General features: G+C 43.4%; 1 protein-coding gene and 1 long non-coding RNA gene across 2 annotated transcripts; one reads left to right on the top strand and one right to left on the bottom strand.

Moving 5' to 3' along the window:
* Positions 1 to 284: 284 nt before the first annotated feature.
* On the bottom strand, positions 285 to 18,476 carry Cenph (centromere protein H). Its single transcript, XM_040729065.1, has 9 exons — positions 18,290 to 18,476; positions 15,153 to 15,208; positions 14,192 to 14,240; positions 13,724 to 13,798; positions 10,285 to 10,341; positions 6,746 to 6,809; positions 6,124 to 6,175; positions 2,264 to 2,427; positions 285 to 829 (listed from the first exon to the last, which is right to left on the bottom strand). Exons 1-9 carry the CDS (start codon positions 18,412 to 18,414, stop codon positions 737 to 739), a joined length of 735 nt encoding a protein of 244 aa, XP_040584999.1. The 5' UTR covers positions 18,415 to 18,476; the 3' UTR covers positions 285 to 736.
* Positions 18,477 to 18,540: 64 nt separating this feature from the next.
* Positions 18,541 to 21,153, top strand: LOC121133150. The gene is made up of 3 exons (XR_005869912.1): positions 18,541 to 18,620; positions 19,448 to 19,558; positions 20,077 to 21,153. It is a non-coding gene; the product is annotated as an uncharacterized LOC121133150 (long non-coding RNA).
* The last annotated feature ends 700 nt before the right edge of the window (positions 21,154 to 21,853 follow it).

Genomic DNA, 21,853 nt, shown 5'->3' with positions numbered 1-21,853 from the left:
TCACACTCTCCAAATATTCCAGTTATCAAAAAATAGAACACGGAGTGTATAAAATGGCAAATTTGTGTTTCTAAAGACTGGTTTTTATGTGTGTGTACACACATGCTAGGCATGCATGCCCGCTACCTGGCCAGCGCCAGAAGATGATGTCAGATCCCCTGGAGCTGGGTTACGGATGGTTGGGAGCAGCCATGTGGGTACCGGGAACTGAACCTGGGTCTTCTGTAACAAGAACACCAGTGCTCTTGACCACTGTACATTTTCTTTTTTAATTAATAAGACGGTAACATTTATTCTTTTTATTCATAAACTTATAAAAGTAAAATACATGCTAAACAGAGAACGGAAGAAAAAGTCACAACCCACAACTGTACTTAAACAATCACTACCCTTACCCTTTGGATGCTTTTCCAATGTGTTGGTTGACAAACCAATGCACAGATGCATGAGAGCACACTGAAAGGAAATGGTTGTGTTGTTGTGAAGATGTGCACACTCAACCGCAGCTGGACCAGATGCCTTCTTTCCAAGGCTACAGTGTTTAGACTCCCGCAGAGTATGCCAGTCACTTTAGTGATCGTATTTCAGACAAGAGATTTCATGTCCTATCATCAACCCAAGCCCTGGAATCGAAGCATCAGAATGGTTCCGAACCACTTCTTGCATTCCCACAAACTCTGCTATTTCAATGGCAGAGTGGGCACAAACAGGCTCCCATGCCAGAGCAGGATTCTTATTAGATTGTGGTGAGATCCTTCTCCAGCTGCAGCACAATTTCCCTGAGGGCAGAATCCTCTGCCCAGTTGGTTTTACTTCCCAAAATAAGGCCCTGCAATTAAAGAGAAAAATTCTAAGTGCTTAAAGTAACAAGATTTTAACAAAACCTTTCCTGATTTTTTTCCCTGGACATGTGGCCTAGGTTGGCACTGAACTTGCTATGCACTGACTGGGCAGCTGAGGATGACACTGAACCTCTCATCTTCCTGCTCCACTTACTCAGTGCTGGAAACCAAACCCAGGGCTTTCTGGTTGCCTGGTGAGCACTCTATCAGCTGAACGATACCCCAACATCCTTGCGCTGGTCCCATAATTACTGAGTATCTACTAGCATGATCAAGAGGAAGACAGTACTCATCCTCAGTTTCCCACTTTCAGCAGTGGCAGCCTCGCTTCACATGATGCTAGATGGTATTTCCATCATTCACTACTGGGTTCCCTGGATAGACTTTACTCATAAATACTTGCAGTGTCCCTCAGTCCACAGGCACAGTTCTGCTGCCAAGGTCAGGCTAACTGGGTACTGCCTGTGTGCACTTTCATTCCTCTTTGGGGACACAGTAACCATAACTAATGCGTTTTATTTTCAAAAGAGGAAAAAAACTTTAGTTCACCAACATTTTAAACCTTTGAAAATAGTGAAAAACATTTTTGTGACAGACAATGAGTGGTCAATGAAGAAATGATTAGGATCATAATTAATGAGAATTCTTGTCATTATCTTTTGATAAACAAAGGCTCAAGATAGTAAATTACTTATTGCATAATATTTAGACAGATTTTAGAAAGTGTTATGACATTATGTACAAAAAATTTTAATGTTTTTTTTTTGTTTTTGTTTTTATGAGACAGGGTTTCTCTGTATTGTTTTGGAGGCTATCGGTCCAGCCCGGCCTCGAACTCACAGAGATCCGCCTGCCTCTGCCTCCCGAGTGCTGGGATTAAAGGCGTGCACCACCACCGCCCGGCAATTTTAATGTCTTATAGAAGGGACATTCTTGACAGGCAGTGGTGACACACGCCTTTAGTCCTAGCACTTGGGTGGCAGAGACAGGTGAGTTCAAGGACTTCCTGGACAGTGAAGGCTACACAGAGAAACCCTGTCTGAATGGCCTCCACAAAAAAAAAAAAAAGAACATTTTTGTTTCTGTCATTTTGAATTAGTTTTATATGTATGTATTTTTTTAATCCATATACCTGACTGCTCACCAGGGCTATTGCCATGGAGGCCAGAAGAGGAGATAAGATTCCTTGAGACTAGAGTTATAAGTAGTTATGAGTGATATAGGTACTAGGAATTGAACCTGAGTCCTCTGGAGGAGTAGCCAGTGCTCCTAACCAATGAACCAACTCTCCAGCCCATTTCTGTTTTTTTGTTTTGTTTTGAGACATGGCCTTGAACGCCTGTTCATTTCTGCCTTTCTCTCCCAAGTGTTCAGATTATAGGTGTCCAGCTACCTCTGTTCCGAATTTATAGAAATGTTACCTGGAACACATGCTGAATAACTGTAGTAATCTTTATCTCCATCTGCAGTTTTTTTTGCATGGTCTTTATCACTTCCGAATTTTCCATATTGTCCAAATCCTTTTTCTGCTTGCTCTTCTCGGTTTGTATTTCTAAAAGCTTACTTCTTGATGTTTGTTTTAATTCTGTTAGGTTAAAAGTAAAACAGTATTATATGGCCTGCCTCTGCCTCAGTGCTGGGACTGGTGTGCCACCAACACCTGGCATGCTTTTCTCGTTTGTTTGTTTGTTTGTTTTTAAAGACAGGGTTTCTCTACATAGCTCTGACTGGTCTGAACTCACTATGTAGACTTACCTTGTATTTCCAAAACCCATAGGACAACTTTATAAACAAAGACATGAAAGAGTACTTCCTGGTTATTCCAGTCAAGAAGCTGTTTATATGGTGTTTTGTCTTAATGTAGATCAATGAACCAAGTGTGTGTAGTACTCCTAGAGGCCAGGACAGGCAGATGGGTCTCCTGGGACTGAAGTTACAGATGGTTATGAGCTGTCATGTGGGTGTTGAGAATCAGACCTGGGTACCCTGGAAGAGCAGATGGCCATCTCTACAATCTGTTTATGTTGTTTTGAGACAGGGTCTTGTTGTGGGAACTCATTCCACCAATAGCTTTGGGTACCGCCTTAGGCTTTTTGGCTGCTGTTGTGACTACTTAAAAGTTGGGGGACAGTAGCCGGGTGGTGGTGGTGTATGCCTTTAATCCCAGCACTCGGGAGGCAGAGGCAGGCGGATCTCTGTGAGTTCGAGGCCGGGCTGGACCGACAGCCTCCAAAACAATACAGAGAAACCCTGTGTCATAAAACCAAAAAAAAAAAAAAAGTTGGGGGACAGGGTAACTGCTCTTCTGCTCTCACGAGTTTGGGAGTTGGAGAAGAGCAGGGGGCTTGCTGTTGTTGCTGTTCATCCTGGGCTTAAAGACTGGATAAAGGCAGCCAATCAGCAGCAGCGTCTAATTGATTCTGCATCAGTGAGTTTGTCCCTATCCTGTACCTAAATAAATTCTTTTTTTTAAGATTTATTTATTTATTACATATACAGTGTTCTGTCTACATGCCAGAAGAGGGCACTAGATTGAATTGCAGATGGTTGTGAACCACCATGTGGTTGCTGGGAATTGAACTCAGGACCTCTGGAAGAGCAGCCAGTGCTCTTAACCTCTGAGCCATCTCTCCAGCCCCCCTAAATAAATTCTTGAGACCCCTCAACAGACTCTCGTTATAGGGTTCCACATAGCTCAGGCAGGCTTTGAATTCCTGATCCTCCTGTCTCTTTCAAGTGGTGGGATTACATGTATGTGCCAGAATGCCTGGCCCAAGCTTATAGCTTCTTGTATGTTGGGCAAACAACTGAGTTACATCCCAATGGTTCTCATAAATGTTTAGCTACCTTCAGTTTTACATTCACTGAAAGGATATACCTTGGTGGCTATATGCTTTTCTCATTATCACTTATTTATTTGTTGGTTTTTCTTTCCTTTTTTTTCTTTTTTTTCCTGAGATAGGGTGTCTCTATGGCTTTGGAGGCTCTCCTGGAACTCACTTTGTAGACCAGGCTGTCCTTGAACTCACAGAGATCCGTCTGCCTCTGTCTCCTGAGTGCTGGGATTAAAGGCATGCACCACCAACACCTGGCTATTTGTCGGTTTTTCAAGACAGGGTTTCTTTGTGAAACTCTGGTTGTCCTGGAACTAGCTCTGTACACCAAGATGGCCTTGAACTAAGAGATTGGCCTGCCTCTGCCTCCCAAGAACTGGGATCAAAGGTGTGTACCACCACTGTCTATCATACATTTTCTAATCCAAGAATCCTTGTTATTATCGATCTGTCTTCCCTCATGGATATATTTTTGTAGTTTTCTTTTAAAAGGGCAATATGGATCCCCACAGTTTTCATGATCTGCAGGTGAAACCAAACGATTTATCTAGTATCCTTAATTAGGTAAATTTGTGAGGAACCCAATTTGTAACCAATGAGACAGCCTATACATTTAATTAGTCTAGAATCAGCCTGAGCTCTCCAAACTACTGAACATAAACCCTACCATAGGAGGAAGGTTTGTAGGAGCCATAGGGGTCAAGAATACAAGAAAAACCACAGAATCAACTAACCTGGGCTCATAGGGGCTCTCAGAGACTGAACCTCCAACCAGGGAGCTTGCATGGGCTGACCTAGGCCATCTGCATATGTTACAGTTGTATAATGTGGCTTTCTTGTGGGACTCCTCCTAACAGTGGGAGCAGGGGCTGTCCCTCACTCTGACCTTTTCCTTTAACTGGGTTGCCTTGTCCAGCCTTAATAGAAGAGGAGGTGCCTAGTTTCACTGAAACTTGATGTGCCAAGGCTAAATGGTATCCACAGGAGACCTGCTGAGGGGTGGGTGGAGGAGGGGAAGTGGGGGGAATGGACTGGGAGGAGACAAGGGAGGGTAAACTTCAGTCCGGATGTAAAAATAAATACAAAAAATAAAAAAGGGAGGCAGAGGCAGGCGGATCTCTGTGAGTTCGAGGCCAGCCTGGTCTACAGAGCTAGTTCCAGGACAGCCTCCAAAATAATACAGGGAAACCCTGTCTCAAAAAACCAAACCAAAACAAAACAAAACAAAACAAAAAAAATGACTGCCTTATTGTGTAGTGACTGTTTCAGGGATTTGAGGGGAAGTGGGAGACCTTTGAAACATATATTTCAATAGTTTCAATCAAAAGGAATCTCATTACACACACATACAACACACACGTGTATATATACATATGTGTGCATATATACACATGAAAACATATATATACACATATATATGTTAGTATATATATTGTGAGGTCTTGCTATAAATTCCTGTCTAATCTGCGGCACACTATGTAGCTCAGGCTGGCTTTAAACAAGTGATGAACCTCTGACCTTTTGAGTGCTAGAATTATGTTATAATGAATTAGAAGCATATATACTGGTAACTGAGCAATTTTGTACATTATAAATATGTTCATAAGGGCATGGAAAGAATCTATAATGACATATTCCAAACTGAGGACAGAGAGAGAGGCATGACTTACTATAATTTTCTCTATCATTTGATTTCTTCACTGAGAGAATGTACTCATTATAATTTTTTTTGAGATAGGCTCTCATGTAACCCAGGTTGTCCTTGAGCTCACTGTAGAATATGACCTGACCCCCTGATCCTTGTGCCCAAGCTTTCAGAGTGCAGGCTTTACGGCATGTACTAGCACAGCTGACCATGATTTTAAGCTCTAAAACAACAAAAAATCAGCAAAATGCATCTCACACCCCATTTCCTTAACTGCCATGTTCGGAAATTTTGAAAATTTGGTGCACATCTTTAATCTCAGCACTTGGGACAGAGAGGCAGTTGGATCTCTGTGAGTTCGAGGCCAGCCTAGTTTACAAAGCAAGTTCCTGGACAACCTCCAAAGCAATACAGAGAAACCCTGTCTCATAAATCAAAAACCAAAAAAATTATGAGCTACTGAGAAATATGTCCCTGTTAGTAGCTAAAGTAGCTAAAAACATGTTCCACAAACGTTTCTGGTCTGTAGAGTGAGTTCCATGGCCCGCCAGGGCTACACAGAGAAACCCTGTCTTAAAAAAACAAAAACAAAGGGCTAGTGATATAGGCCCTTGCTCCCAAGTCTAAGACCTGATATGGCAGAAGGAAAGAACCAACTGTTTTCCACTCTTAATGGTTGTCCCCAACCCGCCATGAGTGCCTCAGACAATGTGTATGTGTTTATTCACACACACACACACACACACACACACACACACACACACACACACAACTGTATGAATTGTAAACTCATTCTACATACGAAGTCTCTTCTTTCTAATGCCAAGCAGCTTTTCCTCTAATTCCGAAGACTCCTGTTTATGGAAATGAAAATTAAAACATGTCACTCAGTGATAAATCTGCGTCACAGAGTCTCATATGGTCTGATTTTCTTCAGATCCAGTTTCCCCCTTCTCCTTATCTTTGTTTTTGTTTGTTTTACTTTGAAACAAGTCTACTATGTAGCTGACCTTGAACTCACTCTGCACCTAAGATTAGAGGCATAGGTTTGTTCCACTACACCTAGCTATCTCTCAAATAGCTCAGGCTAGCCTAAGTCACTCTGGAACTAAGAATGACTGAACTCCTGGTTCCATCTCTGCCTCCTAAGTGTCAGGATCACAGGTGTATACAGAGACACCTAGCCTAAAGTGGGATTTTCAACTCCCCTATTTCTACAAAGTCAAAGAAAGAAAGTAGTCACTTAAATTATGTTGATAATTTGAAACCTCAGTGAAAAGTTAGTTCTATGATAAAAACAACCTAAGGAGAGCAATCTGCAGACACACAGTTGCATTGAACATCTCAATTTGGTGTCACACAGTTAGCAGCAAGCTGTCATCAAAATCACAAAAACATGCAAACACCCCTATGTGGCAGCTTACCTCCTGGGACTTCATTATCAACTTATGTAGCTTTATTATGTGTTTCATGTCATCAGTGAGCACACTGCAAAGGAAACACAGTATGACTTATTTCCTTAAGCTAAAAATAGTAAATCTTGGGACTGAACAGGTAGGTCAGTGGTTAGGTGAACTTACTGCTCTAGCAGAAGACCCAGTTTGGGCTCCCAGCAACCACATGATAGCTCACACAATAGTTCAGTTGTAACTCCAGTTCCAGGGATGTGATTCCCTCTTTCAGTCTCTGGAGGCACTTCATGTGTGTGGTACACATACATATACATACACACCCACAGACACTCATCCGTATCAAGTAATTAAAAAAAAAAAAGTAAACCTTGGGCTGACAATGTAGCTTAGTTAGCAGACTGCCTGCCTAGAATGAACAAATTTGAACCACGGTCTAGATTTAATCCTTGACTGCATAAATGGGGCACAGTGGCAAAACCCAGCAATTCCTGGACTGGGGGGGGGAGGGGCAGGATTTGAATTTGAAGTCAGCCTGTACCACATGGAAAGACCCTGTCTTAAAAAAGAACACAAGGGAGGCCGGGCAGTGGTGGTACACACCTTTAATCCCAGCTCTCTGAATGCAGAGACAATCGGAGGCCAGCCTGGTCTACAGAGTGAGTTCCAGGACAGCCAGAGCTGTCTCAAAAAAGAAAGAACAAACAAACAAACAAACAAACAAAAAAGAATAAAAACCACAACAAAACCAAACAACAACAACAAAGAAAATAAACCACAATTTAATGAGTTTATTTGAGCAGAGCAGACTTATTAATTGGGGGCAAACCAGACTCCAGCAGTCCAGTGTTTTTCTTGAGCCAGGGGACAAAAGAGAAACTTGTAAGATATTCCTGGAAACCAAGCAAAGAAACACTTGGCTGGCTAAAGATGAGTGTCTAAAAGCTTGCAGGTGGTTTCTGACCAGCCCAGCGGTTTGTTTTACTGTTTTGGTTTTTTTTTTTTTTGGTTTTTCGAGACAGGGTTTCTCTGTGGCTTTGGGAGGCTGTCCTGGAACTCACTCTGTAGACCAGGCTGGCCTCGAACTCACAGAGATCTGCCTGCCTCTGCCTCCCGAGTGCTGGGATTAAAGGCGTGCGCCACCAACGCCCGGCTTGTTTTACTGTTTTCACTGTGCTTCTGCTCGCTCATGTAGGAACCTAAGGCACCACCACCGAGGAGGTAGAGATGGTCACACTAATGATGACCCTATTCAGATGGCTGTAAACAGCTGTAAACTCCAAAACATGCTACAGACATTGCTTAGCCTTTCTGAACTTCTGTTTTCACAAGGAATCCGTATGTATGGTGAATCTAATTTGCAATTGCTCCTTTAACATAAAACTGTGTTGTGCTTTAAATTATTATTTTATGTGTATGGGTGTTTCACCTGCATGTATATAAGTGCATCAATCAAGGCTAGTGCCCTCAAGGCCAGAAAATGATATCAGATCTCCTGGAACTGGTGTTATAGACAGGTGTAAGTTGTCATGTGGGTACTGGGAATTGAACCTGGGTCCTCTGGAAGAGCAGCTAGATCTTAACCACTGAACCATCTCTCCAGCCTCACTACAAAACTGTTTTATGGGCTGAGGAAGTATGGGAGCCTGCTGCCAGGCCTAATGACGTGAATCTGGCCCCTGGGACCCAAACAATGGAGAGATGTGACTTCTGCAAGCTGTCCTCTAAACACCATGTGGGTGCCACACCCACTCATCTCCACACAAAATGAACAAATAAATAAATGTTTAAAAAAGTTTTTTTGAGACAGGGTTTCATGCATGCCAGACTGGCCTCAAAATCACAGAGATCGAACTGCCTCTGCCTCCCAAGAGCTGAGCCTAAGGCATGCACCTCTATACCTGCCTTACAACTTCAGAGTTTGGGATCTGTAATCTGAGCCAGCAGGAATATCAAGAGGTTACAAATTAGTCTGAACGAAGACATCCAGATGGGAGAAGTGCCCAGATCCATCCCAGAACTTCTCTGGTGCTCATGGACAGTATATTATATCATAAGACTTTTAGAGCCTCGGGAAGAAAGATCATAGTGTGGCCTGAGGTGAGACTCTTGGAGTCCCAGAGCTTTGATTTACACTTCTTAACAAACTCTAACCAGAACCAGCTCCCCGCTCCACCCCATTCCTTCCATCTTCTGTCCCAGCCAACTTTTCAGTACTGTGACCGAAACTTCCGCATCATACATGCTGGATAAGTGATGTATTACTGAGCTAATCCCAGACCCCCCCTTTTTGTTTTTAAACTTTTTATTTTGAGGGTTAGGTAGTGGCGGTACACACCTTTGATCCCAGCACTTGGGAGGCAGAGGCAAGCGGATCTCTGTGAGTTCAAGGCCAGCCTGGTCTACAGAGGGAGTTCCAGGAAAGGCTCCAAAACAACACAGAGAAATTCTTTTTTTTTTTTTTTGAGACAGGGTTTCTCTGTATTGTCTTGGAGCCTGTCCTGGAACTCACTTGGTAGACGAGGCTGGCCTCGAACTCACAGAGATCCGCCTGCCTCTGCCTCCCGAGTGCTGGGATTAAAGACGTGTGCCACCAACACCCGGCAACACAGAGAAATTCTATCTGGAAAAAGAAAAAAAACAAAACAAACAAAGAAACCCATCACTGATGGGGAAAGTCCTTCTGTGTATATGTTTGTCTTATTGGTTGATAAATAAAGCACTGTTGGTCAATAGGGAAGCAAGATAGGTGGGACTAGGAGTTGAGGAGGATTCTGGGAAATGTAGTCAAGAGCAGAGAGTTGTCATGTGATCCTGGGAAGAGAGGACACATGAGGCTGGTGTCCTTTGTAAGATAAGACCTTATAGAAATATATGTATTAGTAGTTATGGGTTAATACTTAAGACAGAACTAGCCAATGAGAAGCCCTGGACATTGGCAGACAGCATTGAAACTAATAGAGTCTCTGTGTGTTATCTGGGGTTGATGAGGCTCTGGAACCAGATTGGCTGGAAGAATGCTCATTACACACCACCACCAAAAACAAACAAAAAAAAAACTTTTTATTTTGAGACAGGGCTATCCTTGAACTCACTCTGTAGCCCAGGCAGGTAAAACAAGCTCATTTCTACCAATGAAAAACAAGGAGTGTCCTATTTCATTAAGTTGTTACTGGAGGACCTGAGTTCAATTCCCAAAGCCCACATGTCAAGAGAAAACTGAGTGAAACCTTTAAGTTGTATACACACACACACACACACACACATACACACACACACACACACACGTACACACTTTTTCTTCCTAAGTGTTTTGAGACTGGGTCTCTTTCTACACAGCCCTGGCTGACCTGGAACTCACTCTGTAGACCAGGCTGACCTCAGCCTCACAAAGATCCTCCTGATTCTGCCTCCTAGTGCTGGAACAAAAACTGTGCACCACCATGACTGGCTCATGCATATTTTTTTTTAAAGTTACAAACTAAAATCATTTTGTACACTTCCCTTATTGTCCCCATTCTTTCCAAATCCAGGAGAAAAGTAAAAGGCCATACCTGCTCTCAGTACCCATCTTTTCTATGTTATTTGTAAGTGCAGCTGAAAGTTTCATCCTAAAAAAAAAGGGGAAAAAAGAAAACATTAAACAACAAAAAAGAAAATGGCATCTAAGAACAAAATTGATTTCCCTTCAAATAATATGCTTTAAAAACAGTATGGCGGGCTGGAGAGGTGGCTCAGAGGTTAAGAGCACTGACTTCTTTTCCAGAGGTCCTGAGTTCAATTCCCAGTAACCACATGGTGGCTCCCAACCCTCTGTAATGAGATCCGGTGCCCACTTCTGATATGCAGGCAGAACACTGTCTATATAATTAAATAAATAAATAAATACATCTAAAAAAAAAAAACAGTATGGCATAGGAAATATTTTTTTAAAGATTTATTTTATTCATTACATATACAGTGTTCTGCCTGCATACCAGAAGAGGGTGCCAGATTGAATTATAGATGGTTGTGAGCCACCATGTGGTTGCTGGGAATTGAACTCAGGACCTCTAGAAGAGCAGTCAGTGCTCTTAGCCTCTGAGCCATCTCTCCAGCCCAGGAAATATTTTTTAAAAATATTTTTATTATCGTTTATTTACACACACAGGTATATGCTTGTACATGAGGACAGAGGGGTGTCAGATCACCTAGAGTTGGAGTTACAGGCAGTTGTAAGCTGCCAGGTATGTGTGCTGGGAACTGAATGGCGTGAGCTCTTAACCACTGAGCCATCACTCCAATCCCAGGGAACAGTCTAAAGAAAAGTAAATCATAGAAACCACAAAGCAGCCGGGCGTTGGTGGCGCACGCCTTTAATCCCAGCACTCGGGAGGCAGAGGCAGGAGGATCTTTGTGAGTTCGAGGCCAGCCTGGTCTACAGAGCGAGTTCCAGGACAGCCTCCAAAGCCACAGAGAAACCCTGTCTCGAAAAACAAAAAAAAAAAAAGAAACCACAAAGCAACCAAGGGAAGAGGCTGTGGCCTGTTGCCGTGTGTTTCCAGGCTCAGACTGAGTGGACTGGTAACTATCCTCAGCCATTCACCTTGCTGCAGAGCCAGGGAAGCAGCAAGACCTTACGGTCATCCGCATGGGCCTGCCGAGGCCATGCAGGGGTATGGTCTCATGTAGCCTAGACTAGCTTCAAGCTCTTGTTTTAGCTGAGGATGAGCTTGAATTTCTGATCCTTATACGTGGAGCTTCTTATATCCGTGAGCTTCTACCTCCTTACACATGTATGGGCACCCTCATGCCAGCTTTGCTGTGACTGTTAGAGCACACCACTTTAAGCTGGCAGAATGAGTCTGTGCAAGGCCCTGGGCTCCATCTGCACCCCTGAACACACAAGGCACAGCCAGACAGAGTGGATGTATGCCTATAGCCCCTACCATTCAGGAGTCTGAGACAGGAGGATCTAGAGTTGGAGGCAAACCTGAACTGGGTGGGAGAATGGGCAGCTATTTCTTCCTTTCCTCTCTACATAACTAGTTAAACTGGCTTTAAAATGACTATTTTCACTTATTTCTCTGTGTGTAATCCCCGTGCCACAGCACAGGTGGAGGTCAGGGAACAACCTGTGGGAGCTGGTTCTCTGGGAACCAAACTCATGCCATCAGACTCATCAGCGAGCTCCTTTCCCTGCCAAAGCATCTATTTAAAAACCTATGGCTGCGCCGGGCGTTGGTGGCGCACGCCTTTAATCCCAGCACTCGGGAGGCAGAGGCAGGCGGATCTCTGTGAGTTCGAGGCCAGCCTGGTCTACAAGAGCTAGTTCCAGGACAGCCTCCAAAGCCACAGAGAAACCCTGTCTCGAAAAACCAAAAAAAAAAAAAAAAAAAAAAAAAAAAAACCTATGGCTGCTTCTTAAATAAATTTAAAAATTTAAACTTAGAACTGAAAGTCATCTGGGAAGGTCAAAACTACAAGGTAGTAATTATAAGAGTCATTCACTTTCGATTACTAAATCATAAGCCTATACGCTGTCATGGGTTTGTCTATTAATATTATTATCATCCAGGCAAACCTGGCTCTGCCCTTTGGGGACCTGGCAGAGCTACCCCCTGGCTCTGTACGAAGGTGCAAAGGTCCCTTTAAGAGACAAGCTCTGCCCATTCCTGCTCTCTTTCTCTGAGGAGGAAGGTCTCTCTGTCTCCTCTCCCTTTCTCTCTTCTCCCTCCCCTCTCTCCTTTTTTTTCCCTTATTCCTTTCCCTTCCCCCAGTAAACTTTCTACATAAGTTCTGTCTGCCTGGCATCACAACAAATATTCACCATCATATGGACACATTTTAAGGCATGCACCATTTGCAGTTTGCTCTTGGTAAGAATATAATAGAAAAAAAGAGAATATAATATAAGGCACACAAAGTGAGGTAAACATAGTGTCATGAGATAGAACTTTATGGCACTACTTTCATATATGCAATAATGTCGCTGACAGAAAATTCCTACACAGTGCATGCATACTGTACTTAGCACAGAGCTTATGATGTTGTATTTATATTCAAACACCTGCCCAAATACACCTAAAAAAAAACAGTGTAGAGCTAGACATGGTCGATATGCCTATAATCCAAGAACTTGGCAGGAGAAAGGAGGTTTATGAATTCCAAGCCCAGGCACTTATCTCTAAACACAACAAAAACAACACAAACATAACAAAAACGAAAAATCAAATGCAAAACTAGTAATTCAAACATAAACTTTATGATAAGGGAAGTGGCCCTCTCCAGTCATCCCAGAACTTGGAAGGCTGAAGCTCGAGGGAGGCCCGTACAAAGTTTAGGTCAATTTGAAGTGCATACCCAATTGTAGGCCAGCCTGGGCTACAGAGCGAGATTGTCTCAAACAACTTTGTGACAATTCTATATTAACAGTTACTGAAATAAATGGATCCGTGTAACATTTTCAACACCAGCGTGTTTGAAACTCTGCATTAATGTCATGAAGACCCATTGTTATCGGTGTCCCACATTCCTTCTCTAAAGGAAGATACCAATGAATAACGTAACTTCAGGGCTCGAAGCTTCTCTAACATTACCTAAGCATCTCTTGTTCTTCCTTCTTTTCTTCCTGTGCCCTTCCTTTTGTTTTCTGAGATAGAGTCTCACTACTCAGGCATGGCTGTCCTGGAACTTGCTATGTAGACCATGCTGACCTTGAACTCAAAAAGATCGACCTGCCTCTCTGCATTCAGAGTTCTGGGATTAAAGATACGTACTACCAACCACTCACAGTTTCTCCTTCCACTCCACCCTCCATTTAAAGATAGGTCTCCCTATGTAGCCATGGTTGGCTTTGAACTCATGTCCCTGCAGCTGTAGCCTCTTGAGTGCTGGGATCACAGGCTTCTAATCATCATTTAATTCAGCTTAGTTAAAAAAAAAATCCCCCCAACCTTCTCTCCATTTTTGCATTTAGTTCACAATTCTTACTAGTATTAAAGTAAGAGTTACCTGTTTAGTGCAAGACTTTTCACTTCAAAACTACTTTTTACATCTTCAATTTCATTTTCCAGGTCTTCAATTTTACTATTAAAGAAACATGAACCAAAGAATTTCAGCAATGTCAGTCAAAGTTGTTCCTGAAATGTGTATGAAGTAAATCTTGGAAAAAAGGTTGAAACCTCTATTTGAACAGAAAAAAACTAAGGCTCACCACACAAGAGCCTATCTACGCAGCTGGTGAGCTGATGGATGGGTTTCTTCACTAAGCTACAGCTAGACAGTGCGGGGAAATGCCAGACATCTGGGAAGCAACCACCCCCTAGCACCAAATACTCCACTGCAAATCAACAGCCTCCCAGTATAGGCACCAGGTATGTATCTGGAATCATAAAGGAAAAAGAAAGACAGCATTGCAACATGGATCATAGGATCAAATCTTAGTAAAAGCCACAGATGAAATATTAAAATATGACATACACTTCAATTTGTTTTTCTTGCATGATCTGTTCTGGAGTTTTTTCTTCACCTACAAGTAAAAAGATTTTTAAGTCAGTAACAGTTTTATTTAAATAAATATTTAGTGTGTGCGCATATCAGGGAACACATGTGACAGTTACAGAACAACTTGTCAGTCAGCTCTCCCCTCACCATGTGGGTTCTAGGCATGGGACTCGGGTGTCAAGCATATTGGCAAGCACCTTAGCAGGCTGAGTCATCTTGCAACAACCCCCCCCCATTTCATAATTATCTTGCATGTTTCTTTGTTAACCTGTTTTGCAACACAGAATGAACATAAACAACTTGTTTTGCTCTTGAGACAGGGTCTCACGGCGTAACTCAGGCTATCCTGGAACTCAATATGGAAATCAGGATGGCCTCAAACTTAAGATCCCACTCTCTCTACCTCTTTTTTTTTTTTTTTTTTTTTTTTGGTTTTTTGAGACAGGGTTTCTCTGTGGCTTTGGAGGCTGTCCTGGAACTCACTCTGTAGACCAGCCTGTCCTGGAACTCACAGAGATCCGCCTGCCTCTGCCTCCCAAGTGCTGGGATTAAAGGCGTGCACCACCAACGCCCGGCTCTCTCTACCTCTTAAGTGCTGGAATTAAAGGCATGAATCACCGTGCCTGAGAAAGACAACTTATTGGAAAGCTGACTTTCTTGTCAGAAATACCATTCATCTGGGGGTTGGAGATGGCTCAGTGTTTAAAAGCCCTGGCTGAGCTTGTAGAGGATCTGGGTTCAATTCCCACCACCCAGATGGTGGCTCACAACCTCTGCAGCTCTGGTTCCAGGGGATCTACTGCCCTCTTTGGCTTTTTGGGTACAGACATACAGCAGGCAAAGCACATGCACATAAAATAAATAATTATTAAGACAAATAGCATTCATTCATTCATCAGCCAACTCACAAAACTTACTTGAAAATGAAAATACTTACTTGCATCAATCATGGACTTGTATTCTAAGAGTTGTTGTTTTGTCTGTGCTCTCAACCTGCAAATTAAAAATGAGGACAGACAGGAAAGGATTTATGGTTGGTGGTTACAATCATTATGCAATAAATGAAATCTGACATTGATTGAAGTCTTCTTTTTACTTAAAACAGTTCACAAAGCCAGGTGTGGTGGCGCACGCCTTTAGTCCCAGCACTCAGGAGGTAGAGGCAGCCTGGTCTACAGAGCAAGTTCTAGAACAACCTCCAAAGTCACAGAGGAACTCTGTCTCGAAAAACCAAAAAAAAAGTTCACAAAAGGGAGTCCTAAAATGGAATACAGTGGGAAAACAGCATCTTGGAGAAAAAGTTAAAAATTTAATTCTTACACTTATATGAAAACTAAACTTATGACACCTCCAAACTCTATTAGTGTTACATATAGAATGTAATATTTTAAGGAGGGGCTGAAAGATGGCTTAGTCATTAAGTGGGTGCTGCTCTGGTTAAAAGGAGTTTGGTTCCCAGCACTGACACCAGCTCCTAGAAATTACATGTAACTCCAGCCCCAGGAGGAGTTTGCTGCCTCTGACCTCCAAGGGCATGCACATCTGCATATGCACACACCCCTAACAAAAAATAAAATAAAAGAACTTTTCTTCGTGACCGGTTTCTCCGTGTAGCCCTGGCTGTTCTGGAACTCAATCTATAGACCAGGCTGGCCTCAATCTATAGATCCGCCTGCCTCTGCCTCCCAAATGCTAGGATTAAAGGCACTTGACACTACCACCTGCTTCCAAAATACATCTAAAAAAAAATGGTCAGGTGGTGGTGGTGCATACCTTTAATCCCAGCACTTAGGAAGCAGAGGCAGGCGGATCTCTGTGAGTTTGAGGCCAGCATGGTCTAGAGAGTGAGTGCCAGGATAGGCTCTAAAACTAGACAGAGAAAGCGTCTCAAAAAAACAAACAACAAACAAAAACAACAAAAAAAGAAAAATAAAATAAATGAAAATCATAAAATCTTAAAAAGCATTTTCAGTAAATACAAAAAATAACTTTTGGAGAGTTAATCAATTAATATTTAGTAGGTTTGTCAAAAATTCTATTATTCCTAATTCAAAATCGAGCATAAAATAAATACACAAAAGCTGAGAATGGTAGCAAATGCTTGTAGAGCCAGTTGCAAAGTCCTGAGTACTGGTCTTTAGAAACCGGTATCCACAGCTAAGAAACATCTGACAGATTATGGAAGCTCATACTACAGCAAGTGACAAAATTCCAAATGAAAACAACAATTTCACACCAGGTACCAGGCTAGTCATCCCAGGGACCTGCAGGGCCCAGGGAGGAGGACAGAGTCAGCACAGGCCTGCCAGGGCTTCAGAGCAAGTTCAAAACCAGTCTTGGCAACTTATCAAATTCAATCTCAAAATAAAAAGTAAAAAGTGAGTTGATGTAGCTCAGTCTTAAGAGTGCTTGCCCAGTGCGTATGTTTCAAGCCCTAGGTTCAGTTATGACTACTGCCAAAAACAACCCACATCTGACAAGTTATTACAGGCTAATGTATAAGTGTTCAGCATAGGACACTCAAATTTTCCTCAGCTATGTTTATGTCATGTTTATAGGCAGGCAGACAGACGTGTTGCTGGATATTTGATCACCGTGAACCCTGAGATCAAGTTGTGATGTGGTTCAGCCCGAGCACACATCTTTGATCCAAGAGCTTCTGCTTGAATATTGTAAACAGGATTAAATAAAGTCAACCATAGGTCAAGAGGCGGCGCAAGCAACCAGTTGACGGGAAGCGAACATAGGAAAAATGATAGAGTAAGAGGGAGACAGGAAGAAGGATAGAGAGACTCGGAGGAAGGGAAGGGAGGGGCATTCCAACAGCCTAGGAGATAGTGGAGACCTCTGCTAAGGAGGAAGGCCAGCTGGGTGCTTTCTCTGCTTCTCCTGAGCTAGTAGGCTTTCACCCAAGCATCCGGCTCCCAAGTCTTTATTGGTAAAATTGAACAATTGAGATTTTGTTAAAAACAACAAATAAGCTTTGTATGGCTGGGCATGGTGGCTAACGCATGTAATTCTAGCACCCTGAAGGCAGAGGCAGGAGCATGACTATAAATTCAAGGGTAGCCTAGTACTACACAGCAAGACCCTGTTTCAAAAATTCAAACAAGTCTCTGCTATGACTTCAAACACTTTTTTTTTTCTGTAAAGAACTAGATAGCAACCAATTTAGGACTTGGGAGTCATACCAAGTTTTAACTACTTATCTGTGACCCTGTAGCAGAAAGCTGTATTCCAATAAAACTTTATGAGCATTAACATTTGGATTTCATGTGTTATGCAATATTTTTGGCACCCATCCGTATTTAAACTTGGAAGAACCTAGCTGGAGCCCAGTGGTACAGCAGTTGCTCCGCACACACCAGGCGTTGGGTCCCATCTCCAGTACCGAAAGATAACTTTTCTTAGAAGAGCAGTAGAGCGGATTTGGTCCAGGCCTTGGACTGAATCAGCTCCCTGACATCAAATTTCCCCTAGGAACTGCTGATTGCAGAGCCCAGCAAACATCATCCTAGTAAAATGATAAGCAGATGAAGCTTCTGGACGTAAAGGGTCTTAGACATAAAAGGTGGGTTGGGCCGGGTGGTGGTGGCACACGCCTTAATGACAGCACTCACAAGGCAGAGGCGGGGGAATCTGTGTTCGAGGTCAGCCTATTCTAGAGTGAGATCCAGGACAGCCAGGGCTACACAGAGAAACCCTGTCTCGAAAAACCAAAAGAAAAAAACAAGGGGGGTGGTGGTGGTTGGACTTCCCCGTTTTCTGTAGCTTGGCTCGGATGCACTGCTCAACTAGCCGGGATCACAGTAGCAAGATAGGACGGAGGGTAGGTTCGAAGCCTAGCTAAGGACCGGGTACTGTGCTAAACATTTCCTCAGAATGTACCACCTAGCCTCCCATCCCCAGCAGCTTTGCGCGCAGGGTATCCTTTGCTGGCCCCTTCTCCACTGACGAGCTTAAAAGCGGTTAAACTAATAGTGCAGCCAGGCTCGGAGCCATGAGAGTCAGCCAGTGAGTCCGAATTTGAACCCTGGGCCTCCTGAGCAAGGGCGGGATGCCGGGCGGGAGCACCTGAGCAGCAGGCGGATGCGATCCTCGATGCTTTCCCCCGCAGCCTGCGGCTCATCCCGCACCTCTCCGCAGTCCTCAGCCCCGGCCGCAGGCTTCTCCCCCTGCTGCTCCATCGCAGACGCCATAGGTTTGGTCTCTACTGGAACATCCGAGCGTTTATTCCCGCCAAGAAATTGACACCCGGAAGTATACATTTTGTAACCGCCCCTTCCGCCCTAAAGCCCCACCTTCTGCCTCTCCCTGCATCGGGTTGCTGTGGTTACTATGCTGCGTTCCCTGGAGAAATAGATTCTATTCCCCTGAACAAAAGCGGTCGATTCGAAGCCTTTGGGTAGGGGTAAATGGAGATGTGGCTCAGTGGTAGAGCGCTTACCTAGCCCTGGAACCGACCCAGCACTGAGTCAGGGGCGGTAATCCGAGAATAATTTAACTCTAAGAGTGGCCCGGAGAAAGGGACGGGGAGCTCTGGCCTAAACAGATGTCAATAACCGTCCTGCCCGTGTACGGTTATTGTCCTTCCTGCTACTACACTTCTGGTCTGGGTTTGGAGGATGGGTACGCCCTGCAGAGTGGCATGTTTGCACCATGTGCTTTTAAGTGGCTGCAGAGGCCAGGAGGCATCAGATTCCCTCCCTAACTGGAGTTAAGTTATGAGCCACTTGATGTAGGTGCCGAATCGTCTCTCCAGCTTCCGCTCTCCCCTCTCCCTTTATTTTTTTGAGACTGGGTCTCATGCAGCTCAAAACTGGTCTTGAACTCCCAATCCTCCAGCCTGAGAATGACGTGGCCCTTGCAGTATTATATTGAAGTTTTCTCTTGCAGTGCTGGGAACAAGCCTAGGGTCATTCAGCTATTGAACTTCATCCTCAATCCCTATTAGGTCTTTGTTCATGGGCCCTAAGGTCCGCATCTCCTGTTTGGTGGAGGAATGCACGCCTCAAGTAGGAGGCAGAACTGGCATATGCCTCCAGAGTTTACCATGGCCACACCCACGATCTTTCAATTCCTTGCAGTAGTGCTCCATTTGGCTATCAGTGAGATTTCTAGCACAAAGAGGGGAGGAAGCCTGCCATCCCAGAACTCAGGGAGGTTGACACGACAAGCTCAAGGTCAGCCTGGGATACACATTAAGTACTCAGAATACAATTCTGTTTGCAGGTTTCCGGGTATAGCTGAATTGGAAATCATTGAGAATTAGGTGTCTGACAGGTTACAATGAAGCCTTGAAGTCGAGGAATGGAGAAAATGCTGGACCTATATAAATGATTTGTAAGTTTTTCACGGTCACTTAAGTATACTGCCTTGCTGAACAAGTACAGCAGCTCTTTGAAGGGCTGCATGATCCATCATGGCCACTCCCCAAGTTGATCATACCATGCTTGTCCTGTTACCAAAGTACTATGACTCCTGTGTGATTGAGGCCAGGCTAGTCTACAAAAAGTGAATTCCAACCAGGGCTACTGAGAAACCGGGGGTGGAGGTGTCCTAGAATAAAGTAAAACGACAGGACACAAAGTTGGAGGGAAGGGAGTGGATCTGGAAGATTTTGGGGGATGGGGATCAAAACACCTTATTCCAAATTCACAAAAATTCGGGATGGTTAAGTGTTAAAAGCATGTTTGAGGTCTGAGTTAGATCCCCATCACCACCTCCATACCAATTGCATAGCAGGCATAATGAAAAATACTGCAATTCCAGCATTTAGGAGGTGGGGAAGGATGAGTCGCAGACTAGCTGGAGACAACTTACCAGTTATGAGTACTGCATTCCTATCTCCATGCTCTCAGAAAACCACAACCTATCGAAATTCAGAACAAGTGACTCATCCATCAACCACTGAACTGAAGACTCAAGGAACACTGAAGAGGAGGGGGAATATTGCCAAGAGCCAGATGAACAGGAAGACTGTCTCTTTGAAATGTTTGGGAAGGCTCAGCAACATGGCTGCCTAAACAAGTCTTCAACAAGGATGCCAACAGATACACAAAATGGAAAAGTCACGACACACACACACACACACACACACACAGACGGGGATGGACCTAGACAATTACAGGCAACTAAGGAATGCTGGAAACAGCAAAAAATGTCTTTCCTAACAACTTACCTAATTTATCTCTAATACTGAAGGGGTCAGTACTGAAATTTTATATACCTACAAGTAACAATACACAGACAAGATTATAAACATACATATACCACAATGTAGCCGGAGGCCATGAATTTGGGAATGTAAGGGTAGGGTTACATGGGAGAGGTTGAAGAAAGGCAAACTATGTAATTATATTCCAATTTTAAGAAAGGTAGTAAAAGCCGGGAGGTGGTTGCACACGCCTTTAATCCCACTCGGGAGGCAGAGGCAGGTGGATCTCTATGAGTTTGAGACCAGCCTGGTCTACCGAGCGAGTTCCAGGACAGGCTCCAAAACAATACTGAGAAGCCCTGTCTCGAACCCCCCCCCCCAAAAAAAAGGTAGTAAATATCTTTTCACAATTGAGAAATCCAGCAATAAGCTTAAGGGACTTCAGGATTGTGCAGTGAAGGGTCAACAAGAAGCTTCTAAGTAGGAAGATAAATGGCCGTCCACTTCAAGCTAGTATAATATACAGGTAAAACGTACTGGCAACCAGGCATAATCTCAAAGTTCATGTGGCAAATGTTTGATAATGCTAAGTACTTGAAAATAGTCAAGCCGGGACTGGAGAGATGACTCAGAGGTTAAGAGCAGACTGTTCTTCCAGAGGTTCCGAGTTCAATTCCCAGCAACCACATGGTGGCTCACAACCACCTACAATTTAATCTGGTGTCCTCTTCTGGCATGTATATGTAATAAAATAAATCTTTAAAAGTCAAGCCATATATGGCCCCACAAACTCTTTAAAACTCAGTATAAAATCATCCTGTTATTACAGGGGGGAAAAAACTGTTTGGATCAGAGGCCAATGAATGTGCACTCAAGAGGTTATCAGTGACACAACCGTATGCTCATCTGGAAGACTCTTCCATCAGAAATATATACCTAAAAGAAAAATTTTGAGACAGAGTCTAGCCTTGAACTCCCAAAGGTATGCCTGTCTCTGCCTCCTTTGTATTGGCATTGTAGGTATGCACACTTCCTAGTTGGTTGACCTTAAGACTGAATGAAAATCTACAACTATAGAAAGATGTCTTGCACCAGGTGGTGGTGGCCCAGGCCTTTAATCCCAGCACTCAGGAGGCAGATCTCTGTGAGTTGGAGACCAGGCTGGACCAAGAGCCTCGAAAATAGAGAAACCCTGTCTCGTAAAACCAAAAAAAAAAAAAAAGAAAAGATGTCTTGAAACATTTTTTGTTTTCTGAGACAGGGTTTTTCTGTATTGTCTATAGACCAGGCTGGCCTCAAACTCAAGAGATCCCCCTGCCTCTGCCTTCTGAGTGCTTGGATTAAAGGCGCATGCTACCAACGCCCAGTTTAGCAACATGTTTCAAAATAGTCAAAATTAGAAATTGGGGAAGCTTTCCATTAGTAAATTTTATTCAACTTGACATCAAATGTATAAATTAAAAAAGCAAATGAGACAGGAT

This window comes from Mesocricetus auratus, unplaced genomic scaffold (assembly GCF_017639785.1).
Source record: "Mesocricetus auratus isolate SY011 unplaced genomic scaffold, BCM_Maur_2.0 Super-Scaffold_100020, whole genome shotgun sequence".
Lineage (NCBI taxonomy): Eukaryota > Metazoa > Chordata > Mammalia > Rodentia > Cricetidae > Mesocricetus > Mesocricetus auratus.
Note: the sequence above shows the minus strand (reverse complement) of the source record. Positions and strands in the feature narration are given on the sequence as shown.

What these genes read in the sequence shown, in the direction of transcription:
- Cenph (XM_040729065.1), bottom strand. Translation starts at nt 18,414, where the DNA reads ATGGCGTCTGCGATGGAGCAGCAGGGGGAGAAGCCTGCGGCCGGGGCT. An exon ending in CAAGTCCATGATTGATGCAA is followed by an intron (nt 14,241 to 15,152) that starts GTAAGTATTTTC and finishes TTTTACTTGTAG; the next exon opens with GTGAAGAAAAAACTCCAGAA. An exon ending in AAGATGGGTACTGAGAGCAG is followed by an intron (nt 6,810 to 10,284) that starts GTATGGCCTTTT and finishes TTTCCTTTGCAG; the next exon opens with TGTGCTCACTGATGACATGA.